General features: G+C 42.9%; 1 protein-coding gene across 1 annotated transcript in view; it reads left to right on the forward strand.

Moving 5' to 3' along the window:
• The first annotated feature begins 9,211 nt into the window (after window positions 1–9,211).
• Window positions 9,212–25,155, forward strand: part of marco (macrophage receptor with collagenous structure) — a 56,479-nt gene continuing 40,535 nt past the window's right edge. Inside the window, exons 1-5 of the mRNA XM_020940862.2 lie at window positions 9,212–9,596; window positions 13,858–13,956; window positions 18,822–18,976; window positions 23,100–23,217; window positions 23,320–23,364. Coding sequence (XP_020796521.2) covers window positions 9,494–9,596; window positions 13,858–13,956; window positions 18,822–18,976; window positions 23,100–23,217; window positions 23,320–23,364 — 520 coding nt within the window. The 5' untranslated portion in view covers window positions 9,212–9,493. The remainder of the gene's footprint in view (window positions 9,597–13,857; window positions 13,957–18,821; window positions 18,977–23,099; window positions 23,218–23,319; window positions 23,365–25,155) is intronic.

Here is a 25,155-nt window from a genome sequence, read left to right on the forward strand (position 1 = left end):
GTTTTTGGGTGTTTGTTTCGGGTGTTTGTTTTGTTTGTTTTGGGTGTTTTTGGGTTTGTTTTGTTTGTTTTGGGTGTTTGTTTCGGGTGTTTGTTTTGTTTGTTTTGGGTGTTTTGGGTGTTTGTTTTGTTGTTTTGGGTGTTTGTTTTGTTTGTTTTGGGTGTTGTTTTGGTGTTTGTTTGAGTGTTTTTTGGGTGTTTGTTTTGGGTGTTTGTTTTGTTTGAGTGTTTTGGGTGTTTTATTTGTTTTGGGTGTTGTGAGTGTTTTTCAAATGTTTCGTTTTCCTGGATCTTTCAAATAACTTTCAATTCCTGTGAATGAGGCGGAAAAATGTAACGAAAAAAAAATCGAAAGAGGAACCGGTGAAACACACTGGGACGTCATGTGACACTTACACAAGATAAAGTCAAAAATGTGCAGCATCAGGGTCAAATATTTCTCTGTTTTAAATAAATGTGACCTCTGCATTTGACCCGAACTTAACTGCTGCTGGGTCATGTCCTGAGGAACAGTCAGGTCATGAGGAGCAGTCAGGTCCTGAGGAGCAGTCAGGTCATGAGGAGCAGTCTGAGGAGCAGTCAGGTCCTGAGGAGCAGTCAGGTCCTGAGGAGCAGTCAGGTCCTGAGGAGCAGTCAGGTCATGAGGAGCAGTCAGGTCCTGAGGAGCAGTCAGGTCCACATTGGCCCATCTCCACCTCAGCTGCAGGATGTGAACTCTGCACAGACCTGGGGAACTGAACCTGTGACCCTGTGTGGAGCTTTAGTGAACTCAGCACCGACGACAATGGACAATAGTATTTACATGAACCACTGGGCTGGTTTAGTCCTGGTTTAGTCCTGGTTTTAGTTCTGGTTTTAGTCCTGGTTTAGTCCTATTTTAAACCTGGTTAAGTTCTGCTTTAGTCCTGGTTTAGTCCTGGTTTTAGTTCTGGTTTAGCCTTGGTTTAGTCCTGTTATAACCGTTGTTTAGTCCTGGTTTAGTTCTAGTTCAGTTCTGGTTTAATCCTGTTTAAGCCCGTGATTAGTCCTCTGGCCCCAGTTTAGCCCTGGTTTATTTCGCGTTTAATTCTGGTTTAGTCTTGGGTTAGTTCTGTTCTAACCCCAGTTTAGTTCTAGTTTAGTTCTGGTTTAGTCCTGGTTACATTCTGGTATAATTCTGGTTTAATTCTTGTTTAGTCTTGAGTTAGTTCTGTTTTCATCCTGGTTTAATCCTGGTTTAGTTCTCGTTTAATTCTTGTTTAGTCTTGGGTTAGTTGTGTTCTAACCCCAGTTTAGTTCTAGTTTAGTTCTGGTTTAGTCTTGGTTCAGTCCATGATTAGTCCTTTGGCCCCAGTTTAACCCTGGTTTAGTCCTGGTTTAACCCTGGCTTTGTTCTAGTTTAGTTCTGTTTTAGTCCTGGTTTATTTCTGGTTTAATTCTGGTTTAGTCTTGGGTTAGTTCTGTTTTAACCCTTGTTTAGTCCTGGTTTAGTTCTGGTTTAGTTTTAGTTTCGCCCTGATTTACCTCAACTGTTTAAATTCTTCTGAAGCTGATGTGAACACTGACAGCTGCTGCTGCGGTGGGTGACACTTCCAATTTCATTCATTTAAATGGAGAAGCAGAGAAAAGTCTAAAACATGATAAAAACTCGTGTGATTGGTGTAAAATATCGACCATCGGCATGTGTGATCCTCTTTGGTGCGTCACTGTTTCCTCAAACACATGGAACTGAAACTATCTCTGTGGAGGATGACACCTGCGGTCAAGATGGATCATAGTTTTCCATCATTTACAGGAAAAAAAGTTCAGAAAAAAACACTTACAGTCCTTTAATTCTCTCAAAAAATCGACAGTGCGTCTTATGGATCGAGCGTTTAGCCATGTTGAACTTTATTACCTCCTCAAAAACAAACCCGGACTTGTGTTTTGCTTCATTCACGCGGTTATTGATTCATCTCCAAAGCTCGAAATGCTCTGTTCCACCTTGTGATGTCATCAAGTGGTAAATCTCATGTTACCTTTTGCTCACTAGAGACTTGCAGTTCCAGGACTGTATGGGCCTTTAAGACTCTGGATACAAAGGTTCGTTTTGTAGAACGCAGGATACAGCTCCTTTAAAACGTTTGACTTTTACTTTGGACCAACTTTTGCAGTAGATTTTGTAAGTGACGAAATGGCTCATTCTCTCCAAGTGTTTCCTCTGAATGATCTTCTGCCACATGTGCTGTAAACAGATCGATGGTCAAAAGTCCCAGTTTCAAATTTTATTGCTAAGGTTATATGTTGTTTATATGATGACAGTCTAAATCAGGGGTGTCAAACTCATTTTGGTCCGGGGGTCGTATCCAATCCGTGTGTCATTCGTTCATTCGTTTTTCAATATAAAACCAAAAATAAGAAAACGAAAAAACAACCGTTTTCTTCGTTATTTGTCTCCAAAACCAAAATGAAAAACCGGATAATGATTCGTTTTTTCAGTTTTCGATTTTGTGTTTAAATGAAGAATGGAAAAAACGGATTTCCCGTGACTGCGATGCCGAACTTTTGCACCACGTACGGAGTGAACCAGGACTGATCCAGGTCCGAGACCAGAGCGGGATCAGAGCGGAACTGAGTCCAAGACCAGTGGTCCGAGTGGTTCCGTGTCATCGTCTTCGCGCTGGTTCCGTGCGGGGAAAGTGAGAATGTTCTGTGGACTACAGGTCCGGACGGGCTGCTCCAGAACCGCGGTTAGTCCCGGTTCCGAGGTGGAGCAAAGCATCCGACTGACGCTTTCACGCCAACGAAAACGAACCGAACTAAGAGCTTTTGGTTCAAATGGACCAGGTCCGGGATCAGACCGGGACCAGAGCGCTACTGAGACTGGGACCAGACCGAGACAAGACCGAGACCAGATCGGAGGCTCAGAGCCCACGGCAGGGCCGGAGCTCGAAGCTGAGGCTTGGACCCCGCGGAGGCTCAGAGTCAAAGCTTGGAGTCCGCCCCAGTCCCGCTCTGGTCCCGGTCTGGTCCCGCTCTGGTCTCGGACCTGGATCAGTCCTGGTTCAGTCCGTACGCGGTGCAAAAGTTCGGCATGGCAGTCACGGAAGTCACATAAACGGGAAACGGCCGTTATCCGTTTTTTCCATTCTTCATTTAAACACAAAATCGAAAACTGAAAAAACGAATCGAGACAAATAGCGAAGAAAACTGTTGTTTTTTCGTTTTCTTATTTTTGGTTTTATATTGAAAAATGAATGAATGAATGATACACGGATTGTATCCAACCTACTTTGATCCCAAAGTGTCCGGATCAGAAAACTCATGTCATATAAACCCCAAAAATAACAATAAGTTCAAATATTTGTGCAGAGAAACACAAATCTATTACAGAAATCTTTTTTAATTGATGAACTCTTTTACAAAATATTATAATATTATAAATAACCAGAAACTGTAAGAAAAATTTAAATTTCAACACAATAGGAATAAGTCCATTTTTGTTGTAAAATCCTGCACTCAGCTCCACTTTTCTCCTGTTGGACATTTTTCTGATGAGGGTGTCACGGTCAACAGTCAAAACGATCGTCCTTTAAGAGCGTTTGGAAAGAGACAAGTCTTCATTTGTGCTGCTCTGGTGGGAGGGGCCACGTACAGAGACGCTGGAGACGCTGCTGTGATAAACACCACAGAAAATTAACAAGATTTTAACAGAAAATATCATTAAAATATTTGAGTAGAAAATCAGCCGAGGGCCAGATTAAAGGTCTTGGAGGGCCGGATCTGGCCCCCGGGCCGCATGTTTGACACCTGTGGTCTGAACAAAAGACACAAAAGTGGCATCGTGTCTTCACTTTTTATTCCACATTTAGACGAGTGTTTTCGGGAGGAAATCTGCGTGCAGACGGTGACGCAAAAGTGTGTGGAATTTGAATTGTGTGTCTTTGTAACAACAACGGCGTCTTTGGACATACTGAAGTTTTCATGTCACGCATTTTCATCAGCTCCTCCTTCCACAAAGTCGTTCCACCATCGACTGGTTCTCCGGGTCTCGTCCAGATCCGTCTGACTCGATCGCGATGACCTGGTGCATCCAGAATTTGATGATCTCAATCAAGTTCTCCACCTGTGCAGTAGGAGATATGGGGCCTGCAGGTAAAAACGACAAAATATTTTATCGGAAGTGCCTTTTGTTTAAACGGTGACGGCGTTTTTGGGGCTTAAAAACGCAAAAATGTGAAACCACCTCCGGAGTGGAAAAGTTGAATTACTCTCCGCTGTAGTGTTTCTGTCTACACTGCCCAAGACGCAAAACTCTGGTCAGATCTGCTCAGGTCGAGTACACGTTTACGTCACAAACATACAGGACACAGAAACAAACATGTCGGATCATTTCCATGTGTTGGACCTTCAAGTTCCTCTGGAAGCTCGATTAAACTTACAGGAGGCTCCCAACAAATGTGGAGAATCTGCAGAGAGACTTTCAGTGACCAGAGAAGGATCTGAAATCACCTCTGTCAGATTCTGGATGCACCAGGTCGTCGCAGTCGAGTCAGACGGCGTGCAAACACAACCGAATACCACACTGACGCCCTTGTGCCCGACTGTCGCCCTTGTGCCCGACTGTTGCCCTTGTGCCCGACAGACGCCCTCTGCCCGCCCGACTGCTGCCTCCATGCCCACCCAACTGACCCCACCGTTTTCCCCTGACACACACTGCCATGCCTGCCCGACTGACGCCCGTGTACCCACCTGACTGAGCCTCCCGTGCCCACTCGGCTGACATCCTTGTGCCCGCCTGACACACACCCCCATGCCCCCATGACACACACACACCCTTGCTCGCCCGACTGAAGCCCTTGTGCCGCCTGACTGCTGCCTCCATGCCCACCCAACTGACTCCCCCGTGCTCAACTGACTGATGCCCCCATGCCCGCCCGACTGACTCTCCCTCGCCCGTCCGACTGACACCCCAGTGCTCAACTGACACACACCCACATGCCCTCCTGACACACACCCCCGTGCCCACCTGACTGACACCCCCGTGCCCGCCCGACCGATGCCCCCGTGCCCACCCAACTGACCCCACCGTTTTCCCCTGACACACAGCCCCACGCCTGCCCGACTGTCGCCCGCGTACCCGCCTGACTGAGTCTCCCGTGCCCGCTCCACTGACACCCCCATGCCCCCTGACACACACACCCTTGCTCGCCCGACTGAAGCCCCCGTGCCCGACAGATGCCCCCATGCCCGCTCCACTGACACCCCCATGCCCCCTGACACACACACCCTTGCTCGCCCGACTGAAGCCCCCGTGCCCGACAGACGCCCACTTGCCCGCCCCACTGCCGACTTCGTGCCCACCCGAATGCCGTCTCCATGCCCACCCAACTGACTCCCCCGTGCCCAACTGACTGATGCCCCCTTTGCCCCCCTGACACACACCCCCGCGCCCACCCGCCCGCTGCCCGTGCTTTGCTTAAACCTCATGTGCATCACGTGATCACGAGTTATTACGAGAACGACTGAGAGAGCGACTCACAGCAGCAGATCAAATATTTAAAGGTTGTATAGAGGATTTTTTTAAGGGAAGAGAAATACAGCGACAGTCCTTGTGCGCGTTCAGAATCACTGTTGAAGTTTCCTGTCTAGAAGTAATTCAGCGACCGACGTGTCAGTTTTTAGACCCTTCGTCCGCTTCGGTCGCGCCATCGCTGGACGAGATCTCCAAGAATCACCTCAGTTTGGCTTCGTTCCTTTTCCCCTTCTTCTCTTCTTCTTTCGGCGACCTCAAAAAACGACTTTCTTTTGCGGCGAACCGGTCGTGGATTCTCGTCCGCCGTCGCGACAAACTTTGTGCGAAATGCGAGGAAGCGACAGTTCGAAAAAGCCTCTAAGAACCGCAGCGTAAACCACGTAATCCCCGCGCTCCGACGAGTCAGTTACACTAGGGAGTTTGATTGACAACCTAACAGCCAATAGAAAATGAGGGAGCCTCGTTTTCTATTGGCTGACGTTTATCTGGCCTCAACACGTCCACAGTTGATAGATTTTCATTCTTTTTTTTTTTGTTCGTCATAATTACAAAGCTGCTGCGTCTCTGTAATGGTATTTTAATCTTTCACTGACAGTTTGAAACTAAAAAAAATCCTCCATACAACCTTGAAGAACTCTACATTTGGTTTGTTTTTTTCTGCTCTTTTTTCGGGTGACACAGTTTTACGGAGGAAGGAAGTCCTGAGCAGATGAGGACAAAAGCGTCGCTGCAGAGGGAAGCTGACTGTAAGAGCGAGTTATGAAACCGACCACACGCTCTCTAAAAAATATTTATTCATACACACAAATCACATTAAATCAGATTATTAGGATTTACTGGAATTTTAGTGCATAGTATTATTGTATTATATTTTTAGACAAAGGAAGTTTATTTGTTGCACAGTTCATTCACAAAATAATTCGAAGTGTTTTACAGAATAAGAAAAAACATTAAAGTCAAAATAAATGAAAAACAAAACGATAAATGATCGTCATAAAATTCAAAGAGAAAAAGAGAAAAGTGCAAAATAAAAAGTTTTCATTCATCAGCAGCTCAACACAAACGTTTCAGTCTCGATTTAGAATAGAGTCTGGGTGCCAGCAGGAGGGGACTAAACCAGAACTAAACCAGGTCTGAACCAGGTCTGAACCAGGTCTGAACCAGGTCTGAACCAGAACTAAACCAGGACTCTGAACCAGGACTAAACCAGGAACTAAACCAGGACTAAACCAGGACTAAACCAGAACTAAACCAGGTCTGAACCAGGTCTGAACCAGGTCTGAACCAGGTCTGAACCAGGACTGAACCAGGACTGAACCAGGACTAAACCAGGACCAAACCAGAACTAAACCAGGTCTGAACCAGGTCTGAACCAGGACTAAACCAGAACTAAACCAGGTCTGAACCAGGACTAAACCAGGACCGAACTGGAACTGAACCAGGACTAAACCAGAACTAAACCAGGACCGAACTGGGACTAAACCAGAACTAAACCAGGTCTGAACCAGGTCTGAACCAGGACTAAACCAGAACTAAACCAGGTCTGAACCAGGACTAAACCAGGACCGAACTGGAACTGAACCAGGACTAAACCAGAACTAAACCAGGACCGAACCAGGACCAAACCAGAACTAAACCAGGTCTGAACCAGGTCTGAACCAGGTCTGAACCATGTCTGAACCAGGACTGAACCAGGACTAAACCAGACTAAACCAGGACTAAACCAGGACCAAACCAGGACTAAACCAGAACTAAACCAGGACCGAACCAGGACTAAACCAGAACTAAACCAGGTCTGAACCAGGTCTGAACCAGGTCTGAACCAGGTCTGAACCAGGACTGAACCTGAACTAAACCAGGACTAAACCAGGACTGAACCGGGACTGAACCAGGACTAAACCAGGACTGAACCAGGACCGAACCAGGACTAAACCAGGACTAAACCAGGACCGAACCAGGACTAAACCAGAACTAAACCAGGACCGAACCAGGACTAAACCAGAACTAAAGCAGGACCGAACCAGGACTAAACCAGGACTAAACCAGGACCGAACCAGGACTAAACCAGGACTGAACCGGGACTGAACCAGGACTAAACCAGGACTAAACCTGGACTAAACGTGGACTAAACCAGGACTTAACCTGGATTTAACCAGGACTAAACCAGGACTAATCCTGGACTAAACCCAGACTAAACCAGTATTAAACCTAACCAGACTAAACACCTGACTAAACCAGACTAAACCTAAACTGGACTAAAAACAGGACTAAACCAGGACTAAACCTGAACTAAACCCGGACTAAACCAGGATTAAACCTGGACTTAACCAGGACTAAACCAGGACTAAACCTGAACTAAACCCGGACTAACCAGGATTAAACTGGAAACCAGGACTAAACAGGACTAAACCTGAACTAAACCGGACTAAACCTAAACCTGGACTTAACCAGGACTAAACCAGGACTAAACCTGAACTAAACCCGGACTAAACCAGGATTAAACCTGGACTTAACCAGGACTAAACCAGGACTAAACCTGAACTAAACCCGGACTAAACCAGGATTAAACCTGGACTTAACCAGGACTAAACCAGGACTAAACCTGAACTAAACCCGGACTAAACCAGGATTAAACCTGGACTTAACCAGGACTAAACCAGGACTAAACCTGAACTAAAGGACTAAACCAGGACTTAAACCCTGACTAACCAGGACTAAACCAGGACTAAACCTGAACTAAACCCGGACTAAACCAGGATTAAACCTGGACTTAACCAGGACTAAACCAGGACTAAACCTGAACTAAACCAGGACTCTCAGGAGGCCGGTTTTTGCTCTAACTATGCCCATTCACAGATTTTTATTTTTTTTTACAGTGCGCTGACAGATGAACAAACAGACCCATGATGCAACAGGACAAACACCCTCCCCCTCTTTCTCTCTCTTTCTCCCTCTCTTCCTTTCTCCATCACTCTCCCTTTTAATAATAATAATAATAATAATAATAATAATAATAATAATAATAATAATAATAATAATAATAATGCATCAGTTTTATATAGCACTTTTTTGGACACTCAAAGACGCTTTACAGATCATTATTCAGCATTATTCATTCACTCCAGACCCGGTGGGGGTAAACTATTATTGTAGCCACAGCTGCCCTGGGGCAGACTGACAGAAGCAAGGCTGCCAATCTGGGTCAAGTGGGGCACAAGGACACAACAGTCACAGTTTTGTGACTGGTGTCTCCTTGTGGCTCCTGATTTTCCCAGTGTCTCCATCAAATACAAGTACTAACCAGGCCCAGTCCTGCTGAGCTTCTGCGAGCTGACGGGATCAGACTTTGTCTCTGTCTCACTGACTGATGAAGTTTAACTGACCTTGACTATCAACTGTTCCTGGAGAACAGTAACATGTTTTGGGTTGATGGGGGAAACCCATCCAGACACGAGGAGAAACATGCAAAGTCCACACAGAAAGACCCTGGCGACCGGGGATCAAACCCGGAACCTTCTTGCTGTGAGGCATGAGTGCTAACCACTCAGCCACCGTGTCTTCTCTCCTCCCTCCCTCTCTTCTGCTCTCTCCCTTCTTTCTCTCCTCCTCCCTCCCTCCTTCTCCTCTCTCTCTCTCTCTCTCTCTGTGTCATCAGTGGGAGGGGACAGTGTTCAGAAGGACACATAAATACACTGGTGCGTTGGACATTTGGACACAAAGACACACAGACACTCAGAGACACACAGACACTCAGAGACACACAGACACTCAGAGACACACAGACACTCAGAGACACACAGACACTCAGAGACACACAGACACTCAGAGACACACAGACACTCAGACACACAGACACTCAGAGACACACAGACACTCAGAGACACACAGACACTCAGAGACATTCACACACACACAGAAACACTCGGAGACACACACACACACAGAGACACACACACACACACACACACACACAGACACACGGAGACACACTCAGGGACATATGGACAGTGGTGTGGACACAGAGGACATGTCTCACACTCATCATAACCCTCTGTTTGGAATGTCCGTGAGCAGCTCCGAGCTCTACAGCTTCGAGCACGAGGGTGAGTACGACACCCGTCTCCATGACGACCACAACAACTATAACATGAAACTTTTCAGAGGGTCGCAGGGTCGTTGGTGTTTATGTTTTTCTTTCTTTTTCACTCGATAATAAGATTTAAAGGTGTGGAACTTTTTGGATGGGGGGCTGTACAAGACTAGGACTAAACCAGGTCTAAACCAGGACTAAACCAGGACTAAACCAGGACTAAACCAGGACTAAACCAGGACTAAACCAGGACTAAACCAGGACTAAACCAGGACTGAACCAGGACTGAACCAGGACTAAACCAGGACTAAACCAGGACTAAACCAGGACTGAACCAGGACTGAACCAGGACTAGGACTAAACCTGGACTAAACCAGGTCTAAACCAGGACTAAACCAGGACTAACCAGGACTAAACCAGGACTAAACCAGGAACTAAACCAGGACTAAACCAGGACTAAACCAGGACTAAACCAGGACTAAACCAGGTCTAAACCAGGACTAAACCAGGACTAAACCAGGACTAAACCAGGACTAAACCAGGACTAAACCAGGACTAAACCAGGACTGAACCAGGACTGAACCAGGACTAGGACTAAACCTGGACTAAACCAGGTCTAAACCTGGACTAAACTAGTACTAAACCAGGACTAAATCAGGACTAAACCAGGACTGAACCAGGACTAAACCAGGACTAAATCCAGGACTAAACCAGGTCTAAAACTGGACTAAACCAGGTCTAAACCAAGACTAAACCAGGTCTAAACCAGGACTAAACCAGGTCTAAACCAGGACTAAACCAGGTCTAAACCAGGACTAAACCAGGACTAAACCAGGACTAAACCAGATCTAAACCAGGTCTAAACCAGGACTAAACCAGGTCTAAACCAGGACTGAACCAGGACTAAACCAGGACTAAACCCGGTCTAAACCAGGACTGAACCAGGACTAAACCAGGTCTAAACCAGGACTGAATGTTCCACAGTGTGACTTTAAACATCTCTTTACATTTATTCAATTACAGTTTATTTTAGAGCTGAAAAATAGTTAGAAAAACAAACATTCTGTTGTGAGCAGCGTCGCCTCTCCACAGATCTGACCTGTAACTCGGTCTGGTTTGGTCTCCGTGTTCGACTAATGATAGAAAATGAAGCTGAGAGTTTTTTTTTTTTCAGTATTGTGTTTTGGTGAAGTTTGCAGAAGTGGGCAGAGCAGCCAAATCTGTGAAAAGTCAGAAGTGATTTCGAAATAAAATTAAGTAAAAGTACAAAGAGGTTCTTCCACAAACTGCTCAGTGCAAGAAAAAACACACACAAAAAACCCGTCTGATTTATGATTTGAACTGAGGTCAGAACATTATTTAATGGAGAAATCCTGTATTTTCTAAAGATCGACACAAAAATTAGAAAAATGAAATGTTACGAACAAAACAAGAAACACAAATGAACTTGAAGTGGCTTAAAAGTGTCATGTTACTTTTTGGAAAATAATAATAATAATAATAATAATAATAATAATAATAATAATAATATTGATTTGTCCAGTAAATAATATTTTATAATCGTTAGATTAAGAATATTTATATGAAGTATTTATATTTAAATAATTATATAACGTATTTACATTTGATGTTGAATTTTCATCACCTGACAAACTCAAGATCAGGACTAAACCAGGACTAAACCAGGACTAAACTAGGACTAAACTAGGTCTAAACCAGGTCTAAACCAGGACTAAACCAGGACTAAACCAGGACTAAACTAGGTCTAAACCAGGTCTAAACCAGGTCTAAACCGAGACTAAACCAGGACTGAACCAGGATTAAGCCAGGACTAAACTAGGACTAAACCAGGACTAAACCAGGTCTAAACCAGGACTAAAAAGGACTAAACCAGGTCTAAACCGGGACTAAACCAGGACTAAACCAGGACTAAAACCAGGACTAAACCAGGTCTAACCAGGTCTAAACCAGGACTAAACCAGGACTAAACCAGGACTAAACCAGGTCTAAACCAGGACTAAACAGGACTAAACCAGGTCTAAACCAGGACTAAACCAGGACTAAACCAGGACTAAACCAGGACTAAACCAGGTCTAAACCAGGTCTAAACCAGGACTAAACCAGGACTAAACCAGGACTAAACCAGGACTAAACCAGGGTCTAAACCAGGTCTAAACCAGGACTAAACCAGGACTAAACCAGGTCTAAACCAGGACTAAACCAGGACTAAACCAAGACTAAACCAGGACTAAACCAGGACTAAACCAAGACTAAAAGGACTACATCAAGACTAAACTACAAATACTGTGAAATCCAAGTTTTCAAACTGTCATTTAAATTGTTATTTATTTAATTATTTATTTATTTATTTAGATATTATTTTAAATTAGAGATAGATCTTTAGATTACACCCAAAAAGTATAAAAAATATGAATCTGTTATGATTTAAAGTTGTTTTTGTTAATCGACCTTCAAGTCTTTGGCGTCTGAGGGGAACAAAGAAAAGGCTCCAAGTCGCAGTAATATTTTTTTAAAACAAAAATCTTTGACAAAAAATGTGCCTGGTCACGTTTTTGGCATCATTAGAAATAACCTGAATCTGAAAAACACGGAGAAAACGAAAAAGTCCAAATGATTAATGTCACTTGAACTTTTTAGGCGTTTACAACATTTTACAACCATCCAACAGACTCTGAAAACGAACATTTGTGAGTAAAAATACAGTCATAAAATGTAAAAAAAGGATTCATTAAAGCTGCATTGTGTAACTTTCCAGGTAACTTGACATTTATTCAATTACAGTTGGTTTTAAAGCTTAAAAATTCCGAGAAAAACAACATTCTGACTGTGTGTGGCGTCGCCTCTCCACAGATCTGACCTGTAACTTGGTCTGATTTGGTGTCCGTGATGATAAAAAGGTTTAATGTTGTACTGTGGAACATTCCAGACAAAGCGAAAACCAAAAATCTCCATGGAGAAAAGTGTTTGATCCAAAAAATGAAACTGTATTTGTTTGAGAATTGGAGGAGAATTGGCAGTGACGAGGAGTAACCAGAAGGGGGCGACATTGCTCTGTACAAAATGAAAACCATGTGCTCTGCAGCAGTAAAGAAAATCACCTAGTTTCACCTTAAATATAATATCACTTTAATATAGTATAAAGAAAGAGGTGGAATAAAAACAAAACAAAACAAAATAAGAAGAAAACCCAACAAAATTCAAGTAAAATGCAATTTATTAAAGATGCACAGTGTAACTTTTCTGGTGGACGGTCCGCTGTGTTTATGGAGAAGTCATTACTTTGGCTGGAATGTTCCACTGTATGACGTTTACTGTATTTTTCGGACTATAAGGCCACTTAAAATCCTTTAATTTTACTCAAAAATGGTTCAGTCCGGCATCGCACTTTAAGTCACGGAAACAGGAATCGGTCGTTATCCATTTTCTCCATTATTCATTTAAACACAAAATCGAAAACATCATCAGCTTCATTTTGGTCTTAGAGACAAATAGAATAGTTTAGAGCAGACATGTCAAACTCAGGCCTGGGGGCCAAATTCGGCCCGTGATATAATTATATTTGGCCCGTGAGATCAAATCAAATATGTGTTAGAGCTGCCGCAGCACAGAGATCGACTATAGAGACATGATTTATTTAAAATGTTGTTATTATTTTATATTCTGCTTGTTCTGGATTCATTGTTTAAGCAAAACTTATTAAACATTTATTTTAATAAGAAAAGGTTTAACATTAAATATCTTGAAAGAAGAGAAAACATGCAGATGTTGTTGAAATTTTTCAATAAACATTTAGTTTGGTTCAAAACATAATTCCAGTTTTTTATTTTGGCCTCTGTGAATTTGAGTTTGACACTTCTGGTTTTTTTCTTAATTTTGGTTTATTTTGAAAAATGAATGAATGAATGATACACAGATTACACGTCCACGTTTGTCTCAGTCTCAGTTCACGTTCATTCCTCGTGTGAAGCTCAGAACCTCCAGAGTTCCTCCTGTGAGCTGCAGAAGCTGCACTAGCACTGACTCAACTGTATTTCATTTGAACAGATTTACCTCGTAACTCGTCATCTTAAGATCTTACACAGAGTCCCTTAAAAATGAGCACGTCCGTTCTGATCTTGTCACTCGGACGCTGTGACTTTAGCCCCGCCCCCTCTCCTCGGGGCAGATGTTTGATTGACAGCTGACAGGGCTGGAGTATTCTTTTGCAGTGGGCCTGTCCGATGTGATGACTGTTATTATGGGATGTATTTCAGAATCGAAGAGGTACCCTCGGAGGAGACCGTGGTGTTTTATCGTCATCGTGATCTACCTCGTTCTGCAGACGCCTTTAAACATCTTCCTCCTTTATAAAGGTGAGTATTTGCTCGAGTCAAAGCTCCTCTAAAACACAAAATAATATTATTAGTTCAGGGGATAAGGTTTGAAATAACTAACTAAACTTGAAAAATTGTGAGTTTTAAACCATGGGTCATTCCACGGCAAATCTCCGAATGCCCCTGCTCAACCATGTCCGATTTCTTTTTATTATTATTTATAATTTGTCAGTTTTGAGGGATTGGATACCCAGTACATCAAGAACAAGACAGACATAACAAAATATAAAACTAAAACACATACAAAGAAAGTAAAAAGGGGAGGGGTTGTGTGTAGTACAGAGTTTCTCAGTGCAGTGTTTGTATTTGTGTATTTACTAGTGTTGGGCGAATGGAGCCTCATGAAGCACTGACACCTCAGTCGCAATTTTGTCTCAAATGGTTCGACGTGTCTGAGGCCTTGGAGAAACACTGACCTCTAGAGGACAAATTTAACAATAAGACAATAGTTGTGTGCAGAGCGACACCGAACCTATCAACAACAATAATAATGATGATTTAAAATAAGATGTAAAGAGCAACATAAATAGCTGTAAATAAGAAAATAGGTGTGACCTTGTTAGGTGGAATCAGATCAAAGGCTGCGTTCAGACTGCAGCCTGAAGTGACCCAAGTCCGATTTTTTGGCCCCTGTGTTCCTGTATCTGATCTTTTAATGACAGTCTGAACCACACAGATCTGATTTTTTTTCAAATGTGACCCAGGACACTTGGATATGTGCTCCTGAAACTGATACATATCTGATCTTTTGACATGTGACTTCAGTGTGAACGGCCAAAGTGCATTCATCCACCTACACGTTATCAACAAGACACAAACGTCACTATTCTGCGCTGAAGTAGGTGAAAATTGTTAATGAACTCCGTGTCACTGAAGTGAAGCACATCACCACTCACCACAAAACACCACGACCAAAAACCTCGTCCTTCTCCTTTTCAATCTCCTCCTTAAAACAAGTAAGTTGTTCATGTTCTGGCTCCGGTACGAGAGGAACTTTAAAATCTCCAGGTGCTCGATGCTGCGTCCATGTTTGGACAACTTCCGTAAACACAGAGACGCTCGCTGCGGTTGACGTCGTCGTGTCTCCAGTGTCACATGTGGGACACTTTTGGACCGTTTAATGTTCAAACTGGAGTCACATACAAGTCACATTTAACTGGAAATGTGAACGACCTCACAAAAACATCGGATTTCACAAAAAAATCCAAATTGAGCCTTAAAGGTTGTATAGAGGATTTTTTTAAGGGAAGAGAAATACAGCGACAGTTCTTTTACAAATATTGTGCATGCGTGACACCACCTTCCTCCTCCACAGCCTCAGTAGAAACACCTCCTCCCGCCTCTTTACTCTAAAAATCACATTTCTTTTTAATGGCCAGTGCGCGTTGAAATGACCCGTCTAGAAATAATTTAGCAACCGACGCGTCAGTTTTTAGACCCTTCGTCTGCTTCATTCACGCAGTCGCTGGAAGGAATCTCCAAGAATCACCTCGGTTTGTCTTCACTCCTTTTCCCCTTCTCTTCTTCTTTCAGCGACCTCAAAAACCGACTTTCTTTTGCGGCGAACTGGTCGTGGATTCTCGTCCGCCATCGCAACAAACTTTGTGCGAAATGTGAGGAAGCTACAATTTGAAAAAGCCTCTAAGAACCGCTGCATAAACCGCGTGATCCCCGCATCCCAATGAGTCAGTTACACTAGAAACATAGGGAGTTTAATTGATGACCTGACAGCCAATAGATAAAGAGGCAGCCTCGTTTTCTATTGGCTGATGTTTATCTGACCTCAACACGTCCACAGTTGATAAATTTTCATTCTTTTTTTTTTTTGGTCATCATAATTACAAGGCTGCTGCAGCTCTGTAATGGTATTTTAAACTTTCATTGACAATTTGAAACAAAAAAAATCCTCCATACAACCTTTAAGCCCTGCAGTCTGAACGTAGCCTAAGATTTGACTGAAAAAACTGTAGGAGGTTCACACACTTCCCAATAGGAAAAGTCCCAAATTTTAACTCCCAACTCTTTATAGTTTTGTTATTACAAGAATATTTTGTTGACTCCCCCCTGACCTGTTTTGAGCAGAGTTTTCCAAGGAGCCACTTTCAGATCGCTGTATCTAAAAGACTATTTAAGGTAGCAAAGACATGGGAGCACTCACAGTAGCACGTGGCCCCTCCTTGGGCAGACAGGTCCATAGTCTCCATCCTCCATGTGCTGAGTCCAGACGGGGACCAGCGAGACCAGTAAAAGTGAGAATGTGTGTGGACGACCGTGCTCGAGGACTGCGACTGGTACTGAGGTGGCGCAAAACATCCAGACAGAAGCGTTGATCCCGTTTGTTTGGTCCATCCTTCTCGCTCTTGGTTCTTCCCCGGGGAAAGCTCTTCTCAGGCCGAGGCACCAAACACTACTCCCCGCTACAACTGATCTGGGCCCGACCTGAACCGGAGCTGCTCCCGCTGGTTCAGGAGTCTGGGTTTGGACTGTTGTTCCACAGTTTGTGTGAGTGAGCGAACAGTGGTGTGCATCCCTACGCGTAACAACAAACCGAGATGATAAAAAAAGCCGGTAGCAGCTGGAGTGTGTGGTTTTGTTTTGGTCGATGTAAATCCGTTTGTGTGTTTGTCCAACCAGAACCTTCTCCACCCTCAGACATTGAGTGGATTTAAATAAAGCCACGTAAACTTCAATCCAGAATTATTATTTCCATGTAAACTCGAAGAAGAATAATTTAATTCCGAAGTATTTATTTTGGAATAATTAAATCCATCCATTTTCTTCTGCTTAACTGGGGCCGGGTCGCAGGGGCAGCAGTCTAAGCAGGGACTCCCAGACTTCCTTCACCCCAGACACTTCGTCCAGCTCCTCCAGAGGGACCCGGAGGCGTTCCCAGGTCAGCCCAGAGACGTAGTCCCGGCCGTAGCTCAGTTGGTAGAACATTCGCCCACTGATCTGAAGGTTGGCAGTTTGAATCCAGCTCTCGACATAAGAAAAAACATCACAGGTTGAGCGGTCAGATCCACTGACCCACAGGTTGGCTGGTGTGATTCCAGCTTCCACAGATGAATGCTGCTGTTGTGTCCTTGGGCAAGACACTTAACCCACCTTGCCCAAAGTGTCTGCGTACACTGGTGTGTGAATGGGTGAGTGGTTCCTTGTTGTAAAGCTCTTTGAGTGCCTTGAAGGTGAAAAAGCGCTATAGAAAAATGTGACCATTTACCATAGTCCCTCCAGCGTGTCCTGGGTTTTCCCCGGGGCCTCGTCCAGGAAGCATCCAGAACAGATGCTCTAACCACCTCAGCTGCTCCTCTCGACGTGGAGGAGCAGCGGCTCTACTCCGAGCTCCTCCCGTGTGACTGAGCTCCTCACCCTATTTCTAAGGAAGCGCAGACGCCCTGTGGAGGAAATTCATTTCAAGCGCTTGTATCCGCGATCTCATCCTTTCGGTCACTACCCAAAGCTCATGACCAGAGGTGAGAGTAGGAACAAAGACTGACCGGTTAAATCAAGAGCTTCGCCTTTCGACTCAGCTCCTCTTCACCACAACGGTCCGATACAGCGACCGCATCACTGCAGACGCCGCACCTGTCCACCTGTCAATCTCACGCTCCGTCCTCCCCTCACTCGAGAACAAGACCCCGACATACTTGAACTCCTCCACTTGAGGCAGGGACTCTCCATCCACCCGAAGACGACAAACCACCTTTATCCACTCGAGGACCACGACCTCGGACGTAGAAGAGCTGATCCTCATCCCAGCCGCTTCACACTCGGCTGCAAACCGCCCCAGTGCACAATGACATACTTAAATCAGAATAAAAAAAATAACATGGCCAGTGAGAACAGTACAACAGTAATATTGTAATGTAACAAATTACTTTAAAATGACAGTAACAAGGAATAAATAACAGATTACAGTTTTGAAGTAACTTGCCCAACACTGATTATTATTAACTAAGTAACTAACTAACGCTGGAAATTCATAAATTGTTGTTTATCTTTGGCAATAAGAAAGCCTTGAATTCCTTGAAGGAATGGGAGGCCCTCAGGGATGTGTCCTCTGCCCTGTTGTCTTCTCACATCTGGGTAACATGCCCCAGCGGTGGTGTTCAAACATGGAAAATGTGAACTTCTGCCAAAGACTCGCAGCTAAACTGTGCAAAATAACACGAGGAGACAGAGCGTGCGGCGTCTGCGAGGGGACGCCGAACATAACAGGAATCCAGTCGTATCTAACCACAACCTCGCCCTGAACCGCCGCGGATAACCAGTCAGAACCAATACGACGGAAGATTTGATTTGTAAAAGCTTAAAGGTGCATTGTGTAACTTTTCTGGTGGAGCGTCCGTCAAATGCTTTTCTCCAAGGACGTGTTATTGATTTGCCCGGAATGTTTCACAGTACAGCTTTATAAACTTTTCTATATTCGTGGAGATCAAACCAGATCAAGTCACAGGTCAGATCTGTGGAAAGGCGAGCCCGCTCACAGTCAGAATGTTTGTTTTTCTAGGTATTTTTCAGCTTTAAAATGAACTGTAAGTGAATAAATGTCAAGCAGAGCTAATGTAATCATGGTGTAGTTCTGGTCCAGTCCTAGTCTTGTAATTGAATAAAAGTAGAGCTGTTTTCATACTGTGGAACATTGCAGGCAGAGCAAAGACATGTCCACAGAAACAAGAAAGTGAAAAACCCCCAACCAAAAAGTGGTTTAGCGCATGTTTAACTTAACTAAACTAAAGTGTAAGTTTGTACGCAGAGAGAAGTTCTTTGTGTTATCGCCAGAAAACCACACAGATCTGCTCTGCCTCTGTTGTTCTAATCGACCTCCTGGACTTTTCTTTCAGTTTTCTCGTGTGGACAGTCAGGGTCCAGTCTCCATCAGTCCAGCCAAATGTCCGCTCAGCTGTCACAAAGTCCAGCAGACTTCCAGAGTCTGGTCAAGAACACGAGCCTGGAGACACAGAACCTGAAGGGACAAATCACGACCCTCAAGAACCAGGTCAGGACTCTGGCACCACACAAACACTCACAGTGTAAATCATGATGTATACAGACGCAGTAAAGTACTGCAGTAAAACAGACGCAGTAAAGTACTGCCCTAATACAGATGCAGTAAAGTACTGCCCTAATACAGATGCAGTACACAGTAAAGTACAGTAAAGTACAGCAGTAATAAGACAGACGCAGTAAAGTACTGCACTAATACAGACACAGTAAAGTACTGCCCTAATACAGATGCAGTAAAGTACTGCACTAATACAGATGCAGTAAAGTACTGCCCTAATACAGATGCAGTAAAGTACTGCAGTAAAACAGACGCAGTAAAGTACTGCACTAATACAGATGCAGTAAAGTACTGCAGTAAAACAGACGCAGTAAAGTACTGCCCTAATACAGATGCAGTAAAGTACTGCACTAATACAGACATGCAGTAAAGTACTGCCCTAATACAGATGCAGTAAAGTACTGCACTAATACAGACACAGTAAAGTACTGCCCTAATACAGATGCAGTAAAGTACTGCCCTAATACAGATGCAGTAAAGTACTGCACTAATACAGACACAGTAAAGTACTGCACTAATACAGATGCAGTAAAGTACTGCCTAATACAGATGCAGTAAAGTACTGCACTAATACAGATGCAGTAAAGTACTGCCCTAATACAGATGCAGTAAAGTACTGCACTAATACAGATGCAGTAAAGTACTGCACTAATACAGATGCAGTAAAGTACTGCCCTAATACAGATGCAGTAAAGTACTGCACTAATACAGATGCAGTAAAGTACTGCACTAATACAGACGCAGTAAAGTACTGCAGTAAAACAGACGCAGTAAAGTACTGCACTAATACAGACACAGTAAAGTACTGCACTAATACAGATGCAGTAAAGTACTGCCCTAATACAGATGCAGTAAAGTACTGCACTAATACAGATGCAGTAAAGTACTGCACTAATACAGATGCAGTAAAGTACTGCACTAATACAGATGCAGTAAAGTACTGCACTAATACAGATGCAGTAAAGTACTGCACTAATACAGTAAAGTACTGCAGTAAAACAGACGCAGTAAAGTACTGCACTAATACAGATGCAGTAAAGTACTGCACTAATACAGATGCAGTAAAGTACTGCACTAATACAGATGCAGTAAAGTACTGCACTAATACAGATGCAGTAAAGTACTGCCCTAATACAGATGCAGTAAAGTACTGCACTAATACAGATGCAGTAAAGTACTGCACTAATACAGATGCAGTAAAGTACTGCACTAATACAGATGCAGTAAAGTACTGCACTAATACAGATGCAGTAAAGGACTGCACTAATACAGTAAAGTACTGCAGTAAAACAGACGCAGTAAAGTACTGCACTAATACAGACACAGTAAAGTACTGCACTAATACAGATGCAGTAAAGTACTGCACTAATACAGACGCAGTAAAGTACTGCAGTAATACAGACGTAGTAAAGTACTGCAGTAAAACAGACGTAGTAAAGTACTGCACTAATACAGACGTAGTAAAGTACTGCAGTAAAACAGACGTAGTAAAGTACTGCACTAATACAGACGTAGTAAAGTACTGCAGTAATACAGACGCAGTAAAGTACTGCACTAATACAGACGTAGTAAAGTACTGCAGTAAAACAGACGTAGTAAAGTACTGCACTAATACAGACGTAGTAAAGTACTGCAGTAAAACAGACGTAGTAAAGTACTGCACTAATACAGACGTAGTAAAGGACTGCAGTAAAACAGACGTAGTAAAGGACTGCAGTAAAACAGACGTAATAAAGTACTGCAATAATACAGACGTAGTAAATTACTGCAGTAAAACAGACGTAGTAAAGTACTGCAGTAATACAGATGTAGTAAAGTACTGCAGTAATACAGATGTAGTAAAGTACTGCAGTAATACAGATGGAGTAAAGTACTGCAGTAAAACAGACGTAGTAAAGTACTGCACTAATACAAACATAGTAAAGTACTGCAGTAAAACAGCTATAGTAAAATACTGCAGTAATACAGACGTAGTAAAGTACTGCAGTAATACAGACGTAGTAAAGTACTGCAGTAAAACAGATGTAGTAAAGTACTGCAGTAAAACAGACGTAATAAAGTACTGCAGTAATACAGACGTAGTAAAGTACTGCACTAAAACAGACGTAGTAAAGTACTGCAGTAAAACAGACGTAGTAAAGTACTGCAGTAAAACAGACGTAGTAAAGTACTGCAGTAATACAGACGTAGTAAAGTACTGCACTAATACAGACATAGTAAAGTACTGCAGTAATACAGACGTAGTAAAGTACTGCAGTAATACAGACGTAGTAAAGTACTGCACTAATACAGACGTAGTAAAATACTGCAGTAATACAGACGTAGTAAAGTACTGCAGTAATACAGACGTAGTAAAGTACTGCACTAATAAAGACGTAGTAAAATACTGCAGTAATACAGACGTAGTAAAGTACTGCAGTAAAACAGACGTAGTAAAGTACTGCAGTAAAACAGACGTAGTAAAGTACTGCAGTAAAACAGACGTAGTAAAGTACTGCACTAATACAGACATAGTAAAGTACTGCAGTAATACAGACGTTGTAAAGTACTGCAGTAATACAGACGTAGTAAAGTACTGCACTAATACAGACGTAGTAAAGTACTGCACTAATACAGACATAGTAAAGTACTGCAGTAATACAGATGCAGTAAAGTACTGCAGTAATACAGACGTAGTAAAGTACTGCACTAATACAGACGTAGTAAAATACTGCAGTAATACAGACGTAGTAAAGTACTGCAGTAATACAGACGTAGTAAAGTACTGCAGTAATACAGACGTAGTAAAGTACTGCAGTAATACAGACGTAGTAAAGTACTGCAGTAAAACAGACGTAGTAAAGTACTGCACTAAAACAGACGTAGTAAAGTACTGCAGTAAAACAGACGTAGTAAAGTACTGCAGTAAAACAGACGTAGTAAAGTACTGCACTAATACAGACATAGTAAAATACTGCAGTAATACAGACGTAGTAAAGTACTGCAGTAAAACAGACGTAGTAAAGTACTGCAGTAAAACAGACGTAGTAAAGTACTGCAGTAAAACAGACGTAGTAAAGTACTGCAGTAAAACAGACGTAGTAAAGTACTGCAGTAAAACAGACGTAGTAAAGTACTGCAGTAATACAGACGTAGTAAAGTACTGCAGTAATACAGACATAGTAAAGTACTGCAGTAATACAGACGTTGTAAAGTACTGCAGTAATACAGACGTAGTAAAGTACTGCACTAATACAGACGTAGTAAAGTACTGCACTAATACAGACATAGTAAAGTACTGCAGTAATACAGACGTTGTAAAGTACTGCAGTAATACAGACGTAGTAAAGTACTGCACTAATACAGACGTAGTAAAATACTGCAGTAATACAGACGTAGTAAAGTACTGCAGTAATACAGACGTAGTAAAGTACTGCAGTAAAACAGACGTAGTAAAGTACTGCAGTAAAACAGACGTAGTAAAGTACTGCAGTAATACAGACGTAGTAAAGTACTGCAGTAATACAGATGTAGTAAAGTACTGCAGTAAAACAGACGTAGTAAAGTACTGCAGTAAAACAGACGTAGTAAAGTACTGCAGTAAAACAGACGTAGTAAAGTACTGCAGTAAAACAGACGTAGTAAAGTACTGCAGTAAAACAGACGTAGTAAAGTACTGCAGTAAAACAGACGTAGTAAAATACTGCAGTAAAACAGACGTAGTAAAGTACTGCAGTGATATGAGTGACTGAAATTGTCATTTAAACCACCAAAGCTGCAAACACAATGAAAACACTTCATACTTCAAAGTGACACTGGGTGCACGGGTCTTGGATTCTGTCTCAGAATCTTTACTCGATCTCCTCTGAGTTTTTCCAAGTTCCTCCATCCGAGGAAACGGGGCGTGTCATTGTGTCTGTCGCGAGGCAACGTCCTCGGACCTCCAAAAGTCAGATGGATAAACGAACGCACCATAAATCCACTGTGTCGTAAAGCGTTTTCTTTTAGTAAAGCTGGTGCGCTGTTAGCATGCTAGTTTTTGTGTTTTTGTCCTAACAGTGGTGACGTGTGTGTGCAGGTGGAGAGTCAGTGTGGAGCTGAAGGTCAGATCCACAGATTTCAGACTGACCTGATGATGTTAAACTCCAGTACAAAGAGCCTGGACTCACGCCTCAACGCCATCAGGCTCAAGACAGGTACTACTACTACTACTACTACTACTACTACTACTACTACTACTACTACTACTACTACTACAAAATTTTCTTGTACTAATACTAATATTTGTGTGAATGCAGGATCCCCAGGAATCCCAGGACTCCCAGGAAGCCCAGGACATAAAGGTGAGTGTCAATCAGCCTTTATGACACCACTTATTTCTATATTACCACAAATGTCTGATTAACAAATGGATTTTTAGTTTGATCTGAACTAACTGAATTTGTCCAGAATAATGTGAGTGAACAGAGGTGAGCCTGGGGTTAAATGTTGGCTGTATTAAAAGGTACACTGCTTTATTTTGTTCATAAATACAAAATTTTTTATAAAAAAAAAAAATCCGTGTATCATTCGTTCATTCGTTTTTCAATATAAAACCAAAAAATAAGAAAACGAAAAAAGAACAGTTTTCTTCATTTTTTCAGTTTTCGATTTTGTGTTTAAATGAAGAATGGAAAAAACGGATAACAACCGTTTCCCGTTTACGTGACTTCCGTGACTGCGATGCCGGACTTTTGTATAGCATATGGACTGAACCAGGACTGATCCAGGTCCGAGACCAGACCAGGACAAGAGCGGGACTGAGACCGACACCAGTGGTCCGAGTGGTTCTGTGTCATCGTCTGCGCGCTGGTTCCGTGAAGGGGAAAGTAATTTTTCATTTAAACACAAAATTGAAAACTGAAAAAACGAATCATTTTTTTCATTTTGGTTTTGGAGACAAATAATGAAGAAAACTGTTGTTTTTTCATTTTCTTATTTTTGGTTTTACATTGAAAAACGAATGAACGAATGAAACGGCTTATCCTGGTAGAAGTTTTGAGTCGTTTTTATTACGTCAGTTCAAGCTCCAGTCTTGATAAATCAGGATGCCTCGGACCCTGGATACTCTCTGAAAAACCCAGTGAGATGATCCTAGTTTCTCATAACCTGATTCTCCCTGACGCAGGACACTGTGTTTCCATGGAGACTAACAAAACCAGAATAATCAAAAAAGCCAAAACCAAATCAGAAATCCACTTCTACGGTCAGTCTGGAGTTTTGTCAGTCCGGTAAAAGCCGGGGTGTAGTGGACGTGGTACACGGGGATACGTCCACCCACGTCTCCCACTGTGAGGCTCACCTCCCCACAGGGCGTCGCCCGATCACCCTCCTCCACAGGCTCGGGGTTCTCTCTCTGCTCTCAAGTCCAAGATTAGTCCAGGATCACTCCCGGTTTAGTCCTGGTTTAGTCCTGGTTTAGTCTTGGTTTAGTCTTGGTTTAGTCCTGGTTTAGTCCTGGTTTAGTCCTGGTTTAGTCTGGTTTAGTCTTGGTTTAGTCCTGGTTTAGTCCTGGTTTAGTCCTGGTTTAGTCTTGGTTTAGTCTTGGTTTAGTCCTGGTTTAATCTTGGTTTAGTCCTGGTTTAGTCCTGGTTTAGTCTTGGTTTAGTCCTGGTTTTTAGTCCTGGTTTAGTCTTGGTTTAGTCTTGGTTTAGTCCTGGTTTAGTCCTGGTTTAGTCCTGGTTTACTGGTTTAGTCTTGGTTTAGTCCTGGTTTAGTCCTGGTTTAGTCTTGGTTTAGTCCTGGTTTAGTCTTGGTTTAGTCTTGGTTTAGTCCTGGTTTAGTCTTGGTTTAGTCCTGGTTTAGTCTTGGTTTAGTCTTGGTTTAGTCTTGGTTTAGTCCTGGTTTAGTCCTTGGTTTAGTCTTGGTTTAGTCCTGGTTTAGTCTTGGTTTAGTCCTGGTTTAGTCTTGGTTTAGTCTGGTTTAGTCTTGGTTTAGTCCTGGTTTAGTCCTGGTTTAGTCTTGGTTTAGTCCTGGTTTAATCCTGGTTTAGTCCTGGGTTAGTCTTGGTTTAGTCCTGGTTTAGTCCTGGTTTAGTCTGGTTTAGTCCTGGTTTAGTCCTGGTTTAGTCCTGGTTTAGTCTTGGTTTAGTCCTG

This window comes from Boleophthalmus pectinirostris, unplaced genomic scaffold (assembly GCF_026225935.1).
Source record: "Boleophthalmus pectinirostris isolate CB_2022bp ecotype Guang Dong unplaced genomic scaffold, ASM2622593v1 HiC_scaffold_1, whole genome shotgun sequence".
Lineage (NCBI taxonomy): Eukaryota > Metazoa > Chordata > Actinopteri > Gobiiformes > Gobiidae > Boleophthalmus > Boleophthalmus pectinirostris.